Genomic DNA, 20,262 nt, shown 5'->3' on the forward strand with positions numbered 1-20,262 from the left:
ATACTTATTAACTTATTCTCCCTTTACAATGTGTTTTTGCAGTCTTTGCTTCCACTTTCCTCAAGGGGATTTTCCATATGGAGATACCCTGCCCTTACTCATCTTGCTATAGCAATTTTAACCTTCTGTCTGAAGTTCTCCTGCATGACTTCTGAGTCAGCTGAAGTCCCGCATCAGATTGATTTAGATAACCCAAGAACAAATACGGGGTTCACAAGGCTCAGCAACACTTATCAAGGGACAGATGTCCCTCTGGAGCAAGGGCAGAGGGTACAGAAAATTCCTGAATTTTTTGCCAGTAACCAAGCAGTTGACTTGGACTAGAGATTGAGTAGTGCCCACAACACAAGTCTGTGCTTTGTGAAGGTTAATGTAACCCAATTTCAGTAGGAATGTTTCCACAAGACTTATGTTGCAAATCCCCATTTGGGGGATTTAAAATATTCCCCTGCTGTGTTTATAATCCAGACACTGCAACACACTATTTAAGCACAAGAAAAAACAGAAAAAAACCTGACTGTAGGTGGGCTAGGACAATGTTTTCATCCAATCTGAATAAAAAACTCAGCAGAAAGGTAAACAGAGACAAAGAGAAAAATGTTCCATCTGAGTAAACTTCATGAGTCAGCATCTACTGTGGCCCGTATTTCCTGCCTTGTAGCCACATGCAGTCATCTATACTTTTTCATTCTGTCCCAGCAGAAATATTTTCCTTGCAAGGACACATGGAATGCTTAAAACCATGTACTGGCTCCTGGTGTGCATTAAAAAAAAGGTTGCTAGTGGTGTTCTCACAGCCAGCTCAGATGTTCTTCTCTCAAACACAGGACACACAACACACACACCTTCCATTTTAAAGGATTTTCTACCAGCCTGTTGTAACAGCATGATAAAAAAGTCTCCAATGGTCAAAAGACAGCAAGATAAATTCTGGGGAGAAATCCACTGAGTGCTATTGAACACAGAGATGCCACCTCTGGCACTGCTGATGGCAAATTGCTGGAGCCTGGGGAGTATTGACAGGTAGCTCCATGCTTGTCACCCCAGGCACCCACCATTAATTCACTGTCAGGGAGACAATTCCAATTGCACATACCTTGGGCTGATGGATCTTACGGTCCAGCTCTTTCTGCCTCACCAGTCATGACTTCTACCAGTCATTCGTTCCAAAAATGTTTTACAACCAGAAATGGAACAAGCATATCTGGTGCTTTTTCTGTCTTCTAAAAGGAAAAAAATCCTTACAGGCAGTTATAGGTGCTATGGGAATTCATTACAAGTTGTTCAAGGTGCATGTGGCTCCTCTGTGTTCCATCCCATAGATCTGCATGTCAAGGAGGCTGCAATCACACCAGACCTGGAGTTCACAGGAGCCATTTCTTCCAACACTTCACCTTTGGGAATAATATTCTTGTAAAAACTTCATGACATTGCAAAAGGTGAAATTCCTTTAGACCTCCTTAGTAACTTCTACACTTGCAAAAAGGTACTTTTTTGCTTGCAGATACTTCACAGTTCTTGGCTCTGAGCCTTTTAGACTGGTGCTTTACCAAACCAAAACATGAATATGCCTTTGTTAGATTATGTTGTTCCTTTGTCCCTCCTTCCATCTCCCTGTAATAGCAATTGCCTAATTTATAAAGGTTTTCTGCTGATAGTTATTGGCCACTTCAGACACAATAGCAATTCACACTATTGAGATTGCTCTTCAAAATCACTTTGGAAAACCTTGGACACCCCCCTTAGTGCCTGAGATGGGCAAAACCAGCACAAACTCTCCTTTACTAATTCATTGGCCTATGAAAAATTGAAGCTTGAATGACTAATACAATGGTTCTTTCTTCTTAACACTTGCCCTTCATATACTAGTTTTGATATAAATTATGCATCCTTTATTCAAGAAAAACAAAATTCAAATTTGCAGAGAAGATACAATTTAAGCACTTGATTTATAGGGAGGTTAATTTAATATTCACCAAATATTTCTGCCCCTGAACTTTTCAGAATATATGAAGAAATTTGTTACTGAATGAATATGAACTGGATCAGACTGGAAAGGTTTGAAGTGTTTCAAAATTTATCTACAAATCTTTGTCTTTATCACATACCATCTTGACTTTAAAATAATTAATCTAGTGAAATTTAGAAATGAGTTTATGGATAATCAAAAACTAGATACATATCATTAAAAAAGAAGAGAATCAAAATTTGGCAAAACCAGCATACAATTCACACTTCTCCCCTTTGGACTGGACATGGTCAGCTTTCTGGGGGAATAAAAGCTGCAGGGCAGAGGTTACGTGTAGATCCAAGAGATATGGGAACGCAGAGAGCATTCCTTAATATAGATCTATTTTGGTTGATGTTTTACAGGAGTGTTATCATTGCTTGCACTCTGTGACACTTCAAGGATCTAAATAAGCACATTCTGACTTTAAAGTGTGGAGCTGACCTGTTAAAAGGCAACATCTTGAGGTCACTTGGGCACAGCCTCCTGTCTTGTTAACTTGGTGTGGCTCTCACAGCCAGAGAGGAAGGGAGGGCACAGGAGAAACCATGACCCACTTCTACAGAATTGCATGGAGCAATGGTCTTTCCACCCAGGTACTACCAAGTGGAGGACATCATGCTCTATTTATTTCCCTTTTGTTCCTCTTCAGGCAGATCTATGCATTCTTTATTCAAAGACATGCAGAAAGCCATGTAGTCCTTAAAAAACAGTCAAACCCTGCCAGATGTTCTCCAAGTGGAGATTTTAGCTTTTTTTTCATGAGGAAATACAATATTCAGGGCTTTGTGCATGTGCTTGATTACTTTGCCTATCTGCTTCAATTTCTGAGATGGTCCCTGCTTTAAATTACATTTTGTGGAGGGACAAAGCTTTCAAAGTTGTAAGGAGTCTGTCCCATCAGTTGGCTAAAAGGAAAGAGATCCCACCACCACCTCCTGAAAGGGAGAGCTGACAAACTCCTTCATTAGGATTCAGAAATTCCACTTGGAGAGATACATAAGAAATCAGTTGGTTTTGATGCTTCTGAAATGACTTGTTAAACAGTAGCTTGATCACGTAAACTTTGCTAAAGTTAATAAATACCTGCCTCTTACAGTGGATATTTGCATCATTATTTGTGTAAAGCACAGAAACACAAAAAACAGGAGTGAGGCAGAGGGGACCTTAATGACATATTAAGAAATGGGGGAGGCTCCAGCTTTGTTGGTCTGACTCTTCCCTCTTTGAGAGGCCCAGAGGGGAGTATGCTGTAAAGAGATAAGGAGAAAGGAACAGCTGGGTGGTTATTTCCCCACCTATTGACAGCACACAAGTGCCAAGCTCCCAAGTGAGATACTCCCCTGCGAGCAGTACACATGAGTTTTCTTCAGCTCTGGGGCACAAACCTAGTGGATTAGTTCATTTAAGGAATGCTACTTGGTTTGGGGGGGTGTATGTGTTCCTGTCCTTCAGCAAATGCTTCCAGAATAACATACCTTGCTTCTAAAATGATGTCTGAAAGGAAAAACATGCCCAGCAAATAATTCCACCCTCAACCCACAGAGAGAAATAATCTCTCAACTGCCCACCTACTTCTCTCTTGAAAAATACAAAGGAAAAACCTTGTGGACCCTTAGAGGGTATAATCATTTGCATACCTGTGGCTTCCCAGCTCTTGTTTGCCCTCCTCATACCTATGTAGGTTAACTTGACCTTGCAAAGCGATCCCATGCACTGCTTTTATGTCATTGGCATTTTACCATGTGCCAAGCACCGAGAGGATTTCACAAGAGCCCCAAGGGAATCTGGGGCACTGGGAGACAATTCATCTATCTGCTCTTTGCCACAAGAGGAAAACAGAAATTAGAGAATAAAAAAAAACTGGTCAAACCACTCCTGTCTCTCTTTTGTTCTGATCCTGCTTCCACCTCCTGTGTATGTCCTGTTTACACTTGAGTAATGTCAGAGTCCCTTTTTCCCCCGATTCCTTGCTCATTGGGATGCATCATTTTTGATCCTGGAGGAAGAGATTCTTGAATATCAACCAGTTCTCATCAACCACTCTTTCCCATAGGGTCTGTTTCCCTGAGATTCCTATAGGAAGATCCCTGCAGAGGCCAAAGTTGGCTCTCCTGAAATCCATGGTTACAATCTTACTTGCTGCCCTGCTCCCTCCTCTCCCGATACCGAACTCCACACTCTCATGGTCACTGCAGCCAAAGTTGTCCCCAGCCTTCATATCTCCCACAAGTCCTTTCCTGTGTGTTAGCATGAGGTCAAGCAGCACAGACATTCCTTGTGGGATCCTCAACTCCTTGTGACAGGAATGTGTCATCAATTCTTTCCAGGGAGCTCCTGGACTGTTTGTGCTTTGCTGTGCATCTTCTCCAGCTGATACCGGGTTTAAAGTTCCCCACAAGAACCAGGGCCTGTGACTTACAGGCTGCTTCAACTGTCTGTAAAGCCTCATCCAGTTCCCCCTCCTGCTCAGGCAGTTTGGAGCAAGACCCACAACAGTGTCAGCCTTACTAGTCTGTCCTTGGATCCAAGCCCAAAAGCTCTCGACTAACCCTGATACCGAGCTCAGTAATTCCAAGTGTCACCTCACAAAGAGGTAACTCCACCACAGCACTTGCTTGGTCTGCCTTTCCCGGAGTGCAGCCCTTCCTGCCAACATTCCAGTTACACAAGCTATGCCACCACATCTCTGCAATCCCAAGGAGATCAAAGCCCTGTGACTGCACAGAGATGGTGCTGGAGAGCCTGACAAGAGCAGTGCCTTCCCAAACAAAAGAACTCCATGTTGTTTTCCCAGGCTGCCATGCCATCTCCACTGGTCATTAGACAGTCCCTGGAAGGGAACAAAGGTTCTCAGCCAACCAGTATCATGCACAAGCAGCTCTGCTAAGCAAAAATCACTGCAACAGAAACCACAACTAAAGCTGGAGAGTTTTGCTTAAACAGCTGGGGAGAGGAGGCCTCTTGTTCTCAGCTCTGCAGCAAAGACACTAGGAAATTCTGTGTAAAGTGTTTCAGGGTTTTCCAAGGATGAAAAGCTCTGCTTGACATTCCCATTGGGATGTCAGTTCCAGCCAAAGGCCCGGCACAAGGGAAGGGAAGGGAAGGGAAAGGAAAGAACTTGTCGCCTGGGTGCAAACAGGTGAGAAGTTAGACCTGAATAGCCACAAGGAACGAGACAAAAAAGCTGAATAAAGGACTTTCCACCTTACAAAAAAAAAAAAGTGACATTACACACAGGTGAGACACAAGTGCAGAAACAGAAGAACTGAACAAACATCAAAAAGATACACCATTGGGTTAATTTTCAGAAATTTACTCTACTAAAATGCACACAAGAGATTTATCACAAAATCAGTTGAACTCCACTGTATTTCAACAATAGGTTTATTTTAAGAAACATAACATGACATTAAGTAAAAATGCAAAATTGTGCAATTATGGCAAAATGTTTAAAAATCCACACATTTGCCGTCATAGGACTACAGTACTTCTTACTAACATACCTGAGCACTGAATGTTGGATGCCACTTCTCAACAGCCTTGGAAACAGGGAGCTCTTCGATCTCTTGTAGAACATACACACACTGCATGTCTGCTGCACCAAAACTATTTTAGTTATTCTGAATTTTACTGATGGAATCAACTGGAAATTACAAAATGTTTCCTTCTAAAGTAACTAATAAGTCTGGAAAAGAGATTACACTCACCTAAGTCCTTACAATGCTAGAAATTCACTTAATAAGGGGAAATAAACAAATGCAGAAAAAATACCAAATGGGGAAAATGTACAGATTGTTGTCCAAATATTATCAGTACCTTTGGTGCAATCTTTTGTTGTTGTTTGTGCTGTGCACGTTTACTTAAGCCTGACTGTAAAGCAAAACTTTACCAGGAATCTGACTTTCAGCAAAATGTAAAAGCATTTAAGAATTGGCAAAATGTCACAGCTACATTACTGTCTCAACAAACTCCTCATGCAAAAGATTTAGTATATTCTACTCCCACAGCAAGTTCCAGGATTCAGCTTTCAAACACATGACAGACTTGGATCACACCCTCAGTTTGAATGGTTAAACAGAATGGAGATCTTCGTACTTTAGTGCAGATAAACAAAATTAACAAACCTACTGCAGAATTAACCACAGCATATTGTACTTCTATACATCACATGACCAGTCAACTGCTAACTCAATTCTATCTCATAGTTTCAAGTAATATATTGAAATTTGTTCTACTAAATAAATATAGAGGATTGTCAAAAAGCAGCAAGAAATCTTGTAAATATTCAACCAAGCTTAAAAAAAAAAAAACAAAACCCCAAAAAACAAAGAAACAAGGAAAAAGCTCCATAACACTTTGCAAAAAAAATGGTCTTACACACAAATGCAACACTGTTAGGGAGGGTGCTTCAGAAAGCTTGCAGCTAGAGGCCTACAACAAGCAAAGAGAGCCAGCCAAGGACTAAGGATCATTTAAAAAATTATATTAGTTGAACTTTTCAAAAAACCTCTTATTCTTGGCTAGGCGTATATATTAAACTGTCCAGAAGAAAACTAAACAAAGAAACAACACACCTCAACACTGTTGGAAAACGCAGTCTTAGCGAGAATTGCCAAATTCAGGAAAAGTAAAACCACAGGTGCTCACATTGGAAAGAAGCTTTTGGTGAATCTCTGGAAGGTGAGGTATGTAATGCAGAGAGGCATTTTTATTTTCCTTTTCATTTCACAGTTTTTTGTTTGTTTCTGCCTTTTAAACATTTTGTGCAAGAACTAAGAAATAGAACCAGGAGAGTATGTCTGTGTATTAGAGGATTCCATTTGGGAACAGTAAGACCACATAGTAAACAAACATTATCCAAATCCTCAGCCATGCCAGGGGGATAAACAATGGGCTAAATATTTGGCTGACTGAAATGTCAGCTGTGAAGCCAGATAATGGTGAGCACTTTCAGGCAGTGATGGCCAGTGCCATGTCAAATTGACTGGTTTACTTGGGTCAGTTGGAGAAAATAGGGAAGAGTAAGGTAACTTAGAGCTCTGCAAAAATTAGAGCTGTAACAATTAAACCTGGCAAATTACAGCTGATACAAGTTTTAGGATTCATCTTTTCCCTTTTAAATCCAGTTTTCACTAGTGAAGTAGAAGCTGAACTTTGAACTTATTTACTTCTTAAAATAAGCTAAATGTTAAATACATAGAGAAAAGTGTTGTAATGCATTGGATCCTTATTCTGTATTTCATCTGAGATTATTTAAGCCATGGACACGTATTGTCAATTTTGCTTTAATACACTGGATAGTGATGACAGCTCAGTAGTGCAATTTTTCACATTATAGATCAGAATGAAAGAGAAGATATTTGAGGGCTTGACTGCAGAGAGAAAAGAAAAACAACTTGTAAAGTTAAGCCACACTTTTCCAAATCACTGGAGCACATGCCAACTCTGCACATAGCACTGCACTTTAGTGGAGACAGAATGAACACTCCACACAAAAAGAAAAAATAAAAGAGAACCAACATTATTAAGGCCATATCCTGTCACCATTCTGTGCAAGAATACCTCTGCAGTAAAAATGTTATGTTAGAAAAGACAACCTGATGACAGGATAGGGCCTGAAGACAGACACATACTCCATGAAAAACACAGGCTGTCTTAAACAGTAGCAGAAGGCTGGCCCATTTCACACAAACAGGTATTAAAAATGTACTAGCACCATCAACTTTTGGGTTAAAGCCCTTTATGGGATGAAAAAAAATTTTAATCAGTGTTTAAAAAAAAAAGATTTTTACAGCACTACATCTATGTGGCAAAAAAAAAAAAAACAAGTCTTGGGATTTCTTTCCCACTATCAAAAAGCTCAATTTTAACAAAAATCCACAGACAGGAAGTGGTACAACAATATGAACAGGCCTCCATCCGGGGCAAAGGTACTCCACAATCCAATTCCAACTTGAGCTTTTCTCCCACATTGTAGTGCACAAACAACATCACAAACATCTTAGCAGACTTCCAAAACAGTACAAAAAGAATGGATCGTTGTGAATCAGGATCTACCATTCCTCTCTATGTACTTTCAATCTAAAATAATAATAAAAAAACCAACAAAACTTAGTGATATTGCCTCAAATTTTACCCGTATTAAAAAAAAAAGAGAGAAAAAAAGAAAAGTCACTTCAACACATCTTGGACATCCTTAGCTATTAATGCAAGATTTTCTTTCACTGTAGTGCATAGTTTTCTTGGCTCTTCCACTTAATTTGCTTTTACCACCAAAACACCCCTCTAGTATGACATGAATACCAGAAAAAAAATGCTGATAATTGCACTTTGTAACCTCCTTCTCATTTCCCAGGAAGATATCAGTAAATATGAAACTGAACCAGCAATTCCCTCCCCAGACTGCAACCTTTAAAGAGCACCCATCCCCATATACAAAAAACTGTCTGTTTCAGCTTACAATAAATACTGACAGAATTTCTTTGTTTTCGTTTAAGACATGTTTTCTCTAGCATCAAATTACCACTGAAATCACTAAGGCCTGATACTGAAAAAAAAAGGAAATTTAAATAACTTTCTGAAGACACTGCGGATACAATTTAGCAACAACACATTCAAAATGCCGGCCCAGATCCCAGAGCTTGTCTGGAGTCTCGTAGACTTTCTGCCACTGGTCAGTAACCTCATCGTACTGGTACAGTGAATTCTTTCTGCTGGTTCTGAAAACATGTTCTTCAACAGTGACTTGAGTAGCTCTGACAAACAGGTGGAGTTTGTTTTTGAGGAGTACGAGTTTTATGTATGGATTAATGGACTGGTCACACGGGAAGTCTTTTTTCCGAGTCCAGGTGTTCAGCTCGATGTCATAGGCCTCCACCGTGAACATGCGCTGGTGGTTCCCGCACGTCCCAGCGATGTAGTAGATGGAGTTGTTGTACACCGTTGCCAAGCCTTGGATTCTAGGCACAGTCATGGGGGTCAGAAACCCCCAGTAATCCTTCTGAGGATCGTAGCAGAGAAAAAACTCCCCTGTAAAGAGAGAGGGAAAATGAAACATAACTTGCACTTGATTTTCCAGACCAGCAGCTCTGTGGCAATTGAGCTTTCAGGAGAGTTCTGCCACGGGCCAAGTGCTCGTCCCATTTTTAAAAGCCTGGGTCCCGTAACTAACACCCCCAGCACCATCATGTGCTTTCTTTCAACTGCATTACGAAAATAGGAACAGCATCAGTAAAAACTACTTTGAGTTTCATAGGATCATAGAATCGATTGGGTTGGAAAGATCCTCTGAGATCATCAAGTCCAACTCCAGTCCCTTTACCAGATCATGGCACTCAGTGCCACGGCCAAGCTCAGTTTAAAAACCTCCAGGGATGGGGAATCCACCACCTCTCTGGGCAGCCCATTCCAATGCCTGAGCACTCTCTCTGGAAAGAATTTTTTCTGATCACCAACTTAAATTTCCCCTGGCAGAGCTTGAGCCCATTGTGCCCCCTTGTCCTGTTGCTGAGTGCCTGGGAGAAGAGACCAACCCCCACCTGGCCAGAACTTCCCTTCAGGGAGTTCTAGACAGTGCTGAGGTCACCTCTGAGCCTCCTCTTCTCCAGGCTAAACACCCCCAGCTCCCTCAACCTCTCCCCATAGCACTTGTGCTCCAGTCCCTTCACCAGCTTCATTGCTCTTCTCTGGACCTGCTGTAGAAAAAGGAATTTAAAGCACAGCAGAAATAGAATGTTTTACATATTTCCTAGCTACCCTTTACTACTTCTAAACCATGCTTATTAATTCAGGACAAGACCTTTCAAGATTGCAGACTTGAAATGTCTGAAGTACATTTGTTTTACTCCAGTATCTTCAAAACGTGTCATCTACAGACTGGGGAGTCTCAGAATTCACTGCTTGAAAGCTGCAAAACCTGAGCAAAATAATTGTGCCTTGTACTGCACACAGATTATGCACCCACTCATAATATCAGGTGGGTGGGTTACACATTTAGGCTGATTTGCTCAATAGGAGGGCAGGTGAACACCCACACGAGGGTATCGATTCATTGTTAGCTTTGTGATTAGGTCATAAAACACCTCTGCTGTTCACCACACAGACTGTAGGTAATGAAAGTTGAGATGATCAAAAGCTCATGCTCTGCACACTTGATGAAAAGAACATTGATAAAGACCACCCTGACATTTGTAAAGCCCAGGGAGAGAAGGGCTTAACACTTGCCAAATTTTAGCATCATTCAAATCATATGTGATTTCACATGGCTATTTTAAGAATTTTAACCAAGCTGCTGTGTGATCAAGCACCTCAAGTATAACAAAGAATATAGAAATGAAACAGTAAAATGGATGGAATGCAGTTTAAGGGATTAACTCTTACAGATAATACTTATTTTGATTATTCATTTTTGTTCCACAGAGCAATCTCCTGTGATTGATGCTTGCCTTCCACTGGCATTTTCACACTCTAAATTCTTATTAACTACTTCAAACCTATGAGTTTTCTCTAGAAAAATTATGAAAGCTAACTTCTTCATATTACAGCACAATCCCCAGTTTTGTGTCCCACACTCAGATGGAAAGGTTGCCTCTCTCCCATAACACTGTTCTTTAGAACTAGCACAGGAAGTAGTTTGCTTATTTATGTGAGCACTCAGCATAAAGCACCGAAGCTCAGAACCAGCACAGCTCATTTGTAAACAGGATGCACTCTTATTCTATAGGCTATAATAATAAAATCCACCTTTTAGCAGTTCTAAGGAACATTTAAAGGATGAACAAATGCTCTACTAAGTTCAGCATTCTTCAGCATTCCTTTTCAACCATTTAAAGCAGATGTCTGACCCAAGAAACACAGAGACATTAAGAGAACCTGTTAATGTAACAGAATCATTTAAAGCCATAACCAACAAGAGTCAAACCTGATACAGAAACAAGGGAAGAAGAAAACTCTGCAAATCCTGTGGAAGCCCAGGAACACAAAGTCAAGAAATCAGGTTGACTTCTTCTGAAAAGGAACAGGGAGCTTACAGGATTCCCTATCCTGTTTCCTGCGGCCCAGGTTTGTGTGGAAAGTGACCCAAAGAGGGAGATGTGAGCATCCAAGACACCAACTTCTGCAAGCATTTACAGAGGGGTAACTAAGACACCTCCTCCTCCTTCTTTCTTTCCACTTCCTGAGTCTCTTGCCACAGCCCCATAGACCAGTCTTAGCATTTTTCAGAGTAGGTTGTATGTGGCTCATGCACACACTCAAAAACCTACTTTAATGTAACATCTCCATAAGTAAAGAATAAATTGTTTGATCCACTGCCATAATGATCTTTTCTATTAATTTAAGAATCAATGTCTAATACACCAGTAAGTCTGATCACTTACCAGAAAAAAGGATGCAAAGGCAGTACTGTAATTACTGACCTACGAAACAGAGCTAAGAATGATGGTTCATCTCTTTCTAGTTACTAGAATGATTTTAGAAAGCAGGGTGAGGCAGGAAACAAAGACCTACAGTGGTTAATTGACTTTACAAGTCACCAAAAATACAGATACCAGGAATTTCCACAGCTTTAGCCAAATAAAAGGTAAAGCACTTTTTCACGGGACAGCAACGTTTCTTCAACATCAGTGCATTTCACCCAGGTAAAGATGTAACATACAATTTTCACAGAAATATTTTGTACTGTTGACTTAGAACACCACAAAAACTGCCATTTGTGTAATAACTCAATACAACTTAGTGACACATTCTCAGGGCATGAGAAATTAAGCAGCAGCCTCCCTCTTCCTGACCCACTGCTCTCCCTTGTTTCCCCCCTACCCCATTGCCCCAGAGGGTTTTCCAAAGTGCCTTGGAAATGAACAGAAATGGACAGAATGAACAACCCCCGTGTCCAATAAAACACCACAGTCAGTCAAACCACCTTACCCTGCAAAACATAGATGTTATCCTTATATTCCACAGCACTGTGGAACTCCATTGCCACCGGCATGGGACAGACAGCAGTCCAGCAGTTCTCTCGGCTGTCGTAGCACTCCACTGACTTGAGGGAGTTCCGCCCATCTCCTTCGTAGACTCTCCCCCCAATGGCATAGAGCTTCCCACAGCAGTGAACCAGCTTGCAGCCTATCCTGGCTCGCAGCAAAGGAGCTTTTGGAATCCACCTATTGCCAGAGTGATCGTACATCCAAAAATCACTCTCCGCCCTGTGGTCGATGGAGACCTCGCTGCTGCTCGGCCTGTAACCCCCCGCAATATAAATATCGTTATCAGGAGACACCAGAATTCCGACCTCCCTCAAGTCATTTGGTGGCTTGCATAGTTTGAACACTCTCCCTGTGACCGAATCTAAACAAGGCACTGTTTGCTTCTTTCCTGAGTGTTTGTGGGCAGCATCAAAGCATATGATCATTTCAGAAGCGGTCATTCCAAGCCGTTGTGTGTAGCCATTGGCACTGGGTTGTCCCTTTTGTACACAGCTTTTGGCCATCGCCTGTGCAAACACGGGAGGGATTTTCTCTAAAAATGTCTCTTCCAACAGAGGCAAACGGATGCATTTGGCAAATATTTCTGGAAGGTGCACTTCTCTCTTATTTTGTTCATGCTCAAACCACCTTATAATGCTGTCATAAACGTGTTCTTCTTTGTCTACATTTAAGTCATCACTGTCAAGGATACTTATCAGTTGGTCTTTTCTCAACTGAAGAAACTCTTGCTCTTTGGTGACACTCAGAAACTTTTTACGGATGTAGTCTTGTGATCTGTCTTTGAGTTCCTGATGGCCGTAGTGATCAGCAAAGATGAACACCCCTATGGAGTTCTGTGGGTCCAAGTGACTGATCATGTATTTAGCACACTGGTCTTGTATGGAAGGGATCTGGAAGATACTGGCTGCAGTGAACAAAGCCTGAACGTTGGCCTCTGTCAGCACCACTCTGGAGGTATATGCGTAGTTCAACACCAAATGCATTGACTCTGCCTCCACACCGACGATCCGCACCTCCTTCTGGGTGCTCTCGGTAAGGCCGCTCGTGAACATCGATCTGCAGAGGGAAACACTCAGCAGGTCATCTGTAATTACCTCCTAACCACAGGTACAAATTAAATTACACTGTACAGCTGAGCCCAATGTCCTTACCTCAGCCCAAATACATTTATTACAGGTGTTAAATTTAGGTACCCACATGGGACAGTTCAAGAACAGTTCTAGACTTACTGAAACAAAAGCAGCAAGTTGGGACTTCTTGCTTAATTATCTCACTAACCCCATGTTAGAATTCACCCAGTTTACAAGCAAAGCTCTCGACATATCCAAGTCTTTGCACTCAACATTCAGCAAGTTATGTCCATGCATACTCTGCAATGCTAAAGTAACTTTAAAAGAAAACAATTAGTTTTAATATGCTGTTACTATATCCAAGATGCCCTCAATATAGGAGGCAGTTTTATTTGCTTTAAAACTGTGTGACATTTTCTCCAATGAGACTTTCCTTTGACAAACAGACATAGATAACTCACTCACCTTAAGAGAACAACAAGCTTTACTTGTAGGTGCACTGTATTATCTACAGTTACAGAGAATATCAGCATAGGTGTGAGGGGTTTGAATTTCCATTGGACAAAATATGTTCTAATTCTGCTTTTGATCCCCACTAGAACAAGGGACTGCTGTACCTGAAATAGGGGCTGATTGCAGCGAGAACATTCCTATGACAGGAGAATGTTTTCCCATGATCCACCTCCACCACGATATCTGTCAGCTGCCCCTCATCATACATGGTCTTCAGCTGCTGCAGGATGCTGCAGGCATGGAAGGGATCCATCCCACTGCTGGCTGGGTTGGAGGCAGGAATTCCGTTCAGTGGTTGTGAAAACTGACTTGGTTCTATAAAGCAAAATTGAAACTTTTTAACAAAAACCAACCACCACCACCACCAACAAGAAAACAGCCTCCAAAAAAATTCACCACACATGAAAAACCCTGTGTATGACCAAGAATTAGCACAAATTAATAATATTCCATAGTTCCTCAGTGTCACCATCCATTGACTACAAGTCTAACATGTTCAAGGGTGAGTAAATACATAAAGATACCTCAAATATAATTTTTTCCCTTTTCACAATGTACATGTCAGTTATAATAACCTATAAAATTATATCCATTAATCACAGAATCCATTGGGTCAGAAAAGCCCTCCGAGATCATCAAGTCCAACCCTTGGTCCAACTCCAGTCCCTTTACCAGATCATGGCACTCAGTGCCACGGCCAATCCCAGCTGAAAAACCTCCAGGGGGAATCCACCCCCTCTCTGGGCAGCCCATTCCAATGCCTGAGCACTCTCTCTGCAAAGAATTTTTTTCTGATCTCCAACTTCAATTTCCCCTGGCAGAGCTTGAGCCCACCGTGCCCCCTTGTCCTATTGCTGAGTGCCTGGGAGAAGGTGAAGGAAAACAATACAAATACTTCATATTTATGACATATCAGTGAGGATGGGGGAAATCAAGTCAAGAACACAATGCTTGATGACTTTTAAAACAAAACAAAAAAACCCCAAACCCCCACAAACAAAACAAAAAACCAAACAAAACCCCCACAAACAAACAAACAAAAAAGGAATGCAGGGGAATAAAATAAGTCCTCAACCTACCCCACTATTGCTCAAGTCTGTATGTAAATATTTTAACTTCACACCAAAACAGGAACTGGCTCCTGCCTTACACCAGGGATGGTTTGAGCACAGACTTATGAAGAAACACCCCTACAATAACTGTGTTGGGCAACAAACTTAAACTCACAAATTTGTATATACAGTTACATGTTTTCCTCCATTAATAAAACACATTTATAATTTAAAATTGCTCAGGTATGGAGGAGTTCACATATCACTGTGGAAACACATTCAGTGGAGCACATGCTGCTAAATAACATGTGATAAGCCCAATGAAATAAATCCTGAAGTGAAAATTGAGCAATAGCTCAAGCACAAAAATCTGTTTCGTAACAGCAACAAAATTTTTACGCAACAACAACAACAAAGGAAAGCCCAAAAGAAAAACATGAGGTGGCAAGAGCTGTAAATCAGGTAAAGCTGCTGACTGCAACAGAGAGAGCTTCCAAAAAAATGTGAGCAACACAAAGGGGCAAAGAGGAGAGAGAACAATGATGATGAATAGGAGATTTAAACTCTGACTCGTGGTGATGCACAGCAGCTACAATTTGTCCTATTCAGAATTCAGGCAGCTTTGAGCTCAGCCACAATAAACCAGGAGGGATCTGCTGCTGGGCTCACATTTCTCATGGCAGGACTGAGGCCAATCACCATCAGTGTCTCTAAAGCACTGTTAGAAAAAGTCTTCAAAATACTTGTTTATTTGGGTTTTTTTTCCGAATACACCAGTAATTAGTTAAAGGTAAAATCTACAACAAAAGACTTTTGTTATCCTTATTGATGGTTACAAAGTTTCCAACATTTAAAACCCACCAATCATTACGGGGGGGAGAATTTGCCCAAGAAAACTTTGATACATTTACTGTTGCAGAAGAGTTTTATTTACTTTCTAAGAGCAAAACAGATGCAAAATTGTTATTCTCTGACCGGCCAATCAGTCAGGCAATGAACACATATTACAGGGTAGCTTCCACTGCTGGAAACACTCACCCTTGTATGCCAGTTTTTTCCATTTAATCCTTGACATACTACAGCTCTCACCCCACGAAACCTTCCCAGCCACTTTGACCAACTTCATTTTCTCCCTCCCAGCCCATGAACCTTTCTCTTCTATTAACACTCCTCTCGTTTGCACCTCCAAATTTTACCTCTGCCCCTCACAGACATCACTCCAAACACCCTCCACGTTAATTCCTCAGCCGACCCTCCCTTCCCCCGTCCCCACACGGCCACTTTCACAGCAGCCTCTCATCACCCCCACCCCGCATTGGGGTCCCTCACAGGGCCCCTCCCTCACCCTCACACAGCACAGACCCCCCTCACATCACCCTCCTCTGCCTCACCGTCCTCACTGAGCGCCGCCGCCCCCCGGGCCCCTCACACGGGGCTCCCCCTCCCGCACAGGCCCGAACCCCTCACCGACCCCCGCCCATCCACCCCTCAACCCCCGGGCCCCGACACCCCTCGGGGCCGCCCCGCACCGACCTCCCAGCGCGGCCATCCTGGGCCCCGCTCGGGCAGCGGCTCCGGGGGCGGCCCGGCAGGAAATGTCACCGCGCCGCGTCCCCGCCGGCCGACCGCGCACCCCGCAGCATCGGCCGCGCCGATTGGCTGCTGACCCCCCTGCCCGCCGGGAAATGTAGTGCGGGCCTGCCGCCCCCTCGCCCGCGGGGCATGCCGGGAGCTGTAGTCCCTGCTAGCAGGGGTGGCTGGGATTTGTAGTTCGCGGGGGCGGGCTCTGCCCGTCGCGTAGCAACGAGGCGAGCCGCCATTTTGGGCCCTCGGGCTGGGACGGGCGGGCACATCCAGCACCTTGTCCCGCTCTGGTGGAGCCTGTTCCCAGCCCACCGGCTGAAACTACCTCTTCATTTAAATAAATCACCCTCTGTTCCTGCAGTTCTGTCCACGCAGAGCTGCAGCTCCTGGGGCAAACCCTCCCAAAGGCGAGTGGAGGTGCCACCCAGAGATGGCTGCCCAGCAGGCTGGGCAGAGCTGCCACCACCATCACTGCTGAAAACACACAAAAAAGGGGAAGAGAAAATACATGCAGATGTCCTAACGCTGCGAGGATGTGGTGAGGGACAGGGCAGTGACTGGATGTGAGACCCAGAGCTGTGTGAGGCTGAATTGACTTTTAATGAAAACCAATAGTCAGCTGCTTAGTCTGAAAACTTGTCATGCCAGGAATATCCTTTATTTCCCCATGGCTGGTACCCCAGCCCACTGTGGGCAGCCAGACCAGCCGTACCCAGCCCACAGAGCAGCTGAACAATTCCAGCACACAAGTGATCATTTTGGAGCCCATGACCTTTAATATCAAAAGAATGTTTCTCTCTCCATCCCAGAGGTCAAGTGGAGGATAACCACCAGCTTTTCCCATTTTCTGCAGCAATTAGCCACTGGTCTCATTCTTGGGGACTGAGACATTATCAGAAGTTTGCTGTGGAAGAAGTTGTTGGGTTTTTTTTCAATATGAAATGCAATTAACAAAAGAATTAAACAATGGAAGCATTGCAAAGTCCTGTGTATTTTTGTGGGTTTACCCAGGTTTAATACAATTTCACAGCTTTCAGCTCGGAGTTCAGTTAAGAAAATCAACACAAACAAAACCTATTGAAATAATTTTTTTAAAAATAAATTCTCCTTCAACTCTCAGAAGCAGCAAATTACTCAAGGACCAATGCTCTGAAGCAGGTGGATGTAAAGTGTTGGGTCCAGTCCTGTTTAGAATCACAGAATCATAGAATCGATTGGGTTGGAAAAGACCTCCAAGATCATCAAGTCCAACCCTTGGTCCAACCCCAGTCCCTTTACCAGATCATGGCACTCAGTGCCACAGCCAATCTCAGGTTAAAAACCTTCAAAGATAGAGAATCCACCCCCCTCTGGGCAGCCCATTCCAATGCCTGAGCACTCTCTCTGGAAAGAATATTTTTTCTGATTGCCAACTTAAATTTCCCCTGGCAGAGCTTGAGCCCCCTTGTCCTATTGCTGAGTGCCTGGGAGAAGAGACCAGCCCCCACCTGGCCAGAACTTCCCTTCAGGTAGTTCCAGACAGTGCTGAGGTCACCTCTGAGCCTCCTCTTCTCCAGGCTGAACACCCCCAGCTCCCTCAGCCTCTCCCCATAGGGAGATGATTTAGATGAGGGGATCGAGTCCATCATCAGCAAATTTGCTGATGACAACAAGTTGGGAGGGAGTGTCGATCTGCTGGAAGGCGGGAGGGCTCTGCAGAGGGATCTGGAGAGACTGGAGAGATGAGCTGATTCCAATGGGATGAAGTTCAACAAGGCCAAGTGCAGGTCCTGCCCTTTGGCCACCCCAACCCTTGCAGCGCTCCAGGCTGGGCACAGAGTGGCTGGAGAGCAGCCAGGCAGAGGGACCTGGGGGGACTGAGGGACAGGAAGCTCAACAGGAGCCACCAGTGTGCCCAGGGGGCCAAGAAGGCCAAGGGGATCCTGGCCTGGATCAAAACCAGCGTGGCCAGCAGGCCCAGAGCAGTGACCCTTCCCCTGGACTCTGCCTTGGGGAGGCCACACCTTGAGTGTTGTGTTCAGTTCTGGGCCCCTCAGTTCAGGAAAGAGATTGAGGGGCTGGAGCGGGGCCAGAGAAGAGCAACAAGGCTGGAGAAGGGACTGGAGCACAAGTGCTGTGGGGAGAGGCTGAGGGAGCTGGGGGTGAGGAGGCTCAGAGGTGACCTCAGCACTGTCTAGAACTACCTGAAGGGAAGTTCTGGCCAGGTGGGGGTGTGGAGATAAAGAAGGAGATAAAGAAGGCTTTGGGTCAGGCTGCCCATAGGAATGGAATGTTGAAGAGATAAAATTCCCCATGGCAAAGTGAACATCTGTCCAGAAAGTGTCATCCTATTAAAAGCTATAATGAGGTTTATGGACACTGTGATTCAACCTATAAGACTCGGCTATGGGTGGGATTTAAGAATATATATTGTGTAATTTGAAGTTAGAGTTAGCTTTTACCTTTACCTATTTTTTCCTTCATGGAGTGATTTAACAAACTATCTTTTGTGTGTGATACCTGTGAACTGTGCCCTCACTACTTAATTATCAGCCGCCACAATTTACTGCATACTCTCACATGGGGGTTGGTCTCTTCCCCCAGGCACTCAGCAATAGGACAAGGGGGCTCAAGCTCTGCCAGGGGAAATTGAAGTTGGAGATCAGAAAAAAATTCTTTCCAGAGAGAGTGCTCAGGCATTGGAATGGGCTGCCCAGAGAGGGGGTGGATTCCCCATCCCTGGAGGTTTTTAAAGTGAGATTGGCCGTGGCACTGAGTGCCATGATCTGGTAAAGGGACTGGAGTTGGACCAAGGGTTGGACTTGATGACCTCAGAGGTCTTTTCCAACCCAATGGATTCTATGATTCTATGATTCTATGAAAGGCAGTGCTGGGTTTGCTTTGGCTTGCAGGGCCCACCCTGCCCTGGCCCAGCAATTATCAGTGCTGTGCAGGTGCTGTCCCTGATAACGCTGCACAGCACAGGGCGATGGAGGCCCTGATGAAGGAGGTGTAAAAGAAAATAGAACTTCACGTCTGCAAATCGATTCTGCAGTTTTCCAATTTCCCCCTTCAGCAACGGCACAGCCTGTGAAATTGTCCTTAGAAATATAAAACGAAGGGCCGGAGAATCCCTCCACTCTCACCTTTTAGCAAATGACATGGCCTGATACAGTTCATTTCCCTCGGTGTGGGTGCCTAGGCAGGGCTGGGTGAGTGTTCAAAATGCAGAAGCCAAATGTAGAATGTTTTTAATACAGATCCCGCACTGAATGGGCACTTTGGAGCACGAGCTTTTCTGAAATAGCTTATCATTGTATGTTGTCTGGTGAAGCAAATAAATTGCCATACAAATAGGCTTAGATGTGCTTTGAGAGGCATCAATAGCAGCATTTTCACTCAGGCTGAAGCCCTTCTCAAGTGTAATAACATGGTCACCCCCTCCCCTCTGTGGAAACCTCCATTAGCACTCCCAAGCACTCAGAGTATCATTCCCATGGAATCCAGTCCAGGGATCTGGATTTTTCACCCAGCTCTGCATATTCTGCACTGGATTCCTGAAGGGCAGAATGAGACCTGTTGCCTGTGCAAGTTACTCTGAAGTCCATGGAAGTCATGCCTCAGGTTAAAGCTTCATATTATAAATGGTATTTAGATTACACATAAATATTTCTGTTTTTCAGAAATTACAGGATGCTTAAAGAGTTCGATCTCCCTTTCCTTTTGTTGCATCCTTTTCTTTCTCCCGTTCTTGTTTTGTCTGGGAAGTCATATAGGGCCATATATAAATAAGTGTAGAAGTGAGAAAATTTGGCTCTTGGCTTGGTGGTGCCACTAATTTACTGCATGCTGTTGATCAAATAATTTGATTTCATGGATTTGGGCTTCCCAGGAGACAACAGGGAACTGTGAATAGATATATTTATGTAAATTGCTTTATGTTATATTATTTCTGGCATGTATTTTAATAATTTTTGGTACCATTTTTAATTCTTCTTGTCAACAATGCACTGAAATTTTTGGTACCATTTTAAGATTTTTCAAGAATTTGAAGTCCTTGTTATTGAGGG

At 43.3% G+C, this 20,262-nt stretch overlaps 1 protein-coding gene across 1 annotated transcript; it reads right to left on the reverse strand.

Moving 5' to 3' along the window:
• Positions 1 to 5,377: 5,377 nt before the first annotated feature.
• On the reverse strand, positions 5,378 to 16,259 carry KBTBD8 (kelch repeat and BTB domain containing 8). Its single transcript, XM_071550289.1, has 4 exons — positions 16,163 to 16,259; positions 13,682 to 13,892; positions 11,936 to 13,050; positions 5,378 to 9,040 (listed from the first exon to the last, which is right to left on the reverse strand). The coding sequence occupies exons 1-4, from the start codon at positions 16,176 to 16,178 to the stop codon at positions 8,577 to 8,579; spliced, it is 1,806 nt and encodes a 601-aa protein (XP_071406390.1). The 5' UTR covers positions 16,179 to 16,259; the 3' UTR covers positions 5,378 to 8,576.
• Between the last annotated feature and the right edge of the window lie 4,003 nt (positions 16,260 to 20,262).

This window comes from Pithys albifrons, chromosome 3, assembly GCF_047495875.1.
Source record: "Pithys albifrons albifrons isolate INPA30051 chromosome 3, PitAlb_v1, whole genome shotgun sequence".
NCBI lineage: Eukaryota > Metazoa > Chordata > Aves > Passeriformes > Thamnophilidae > Pithys > Pithys albifrons.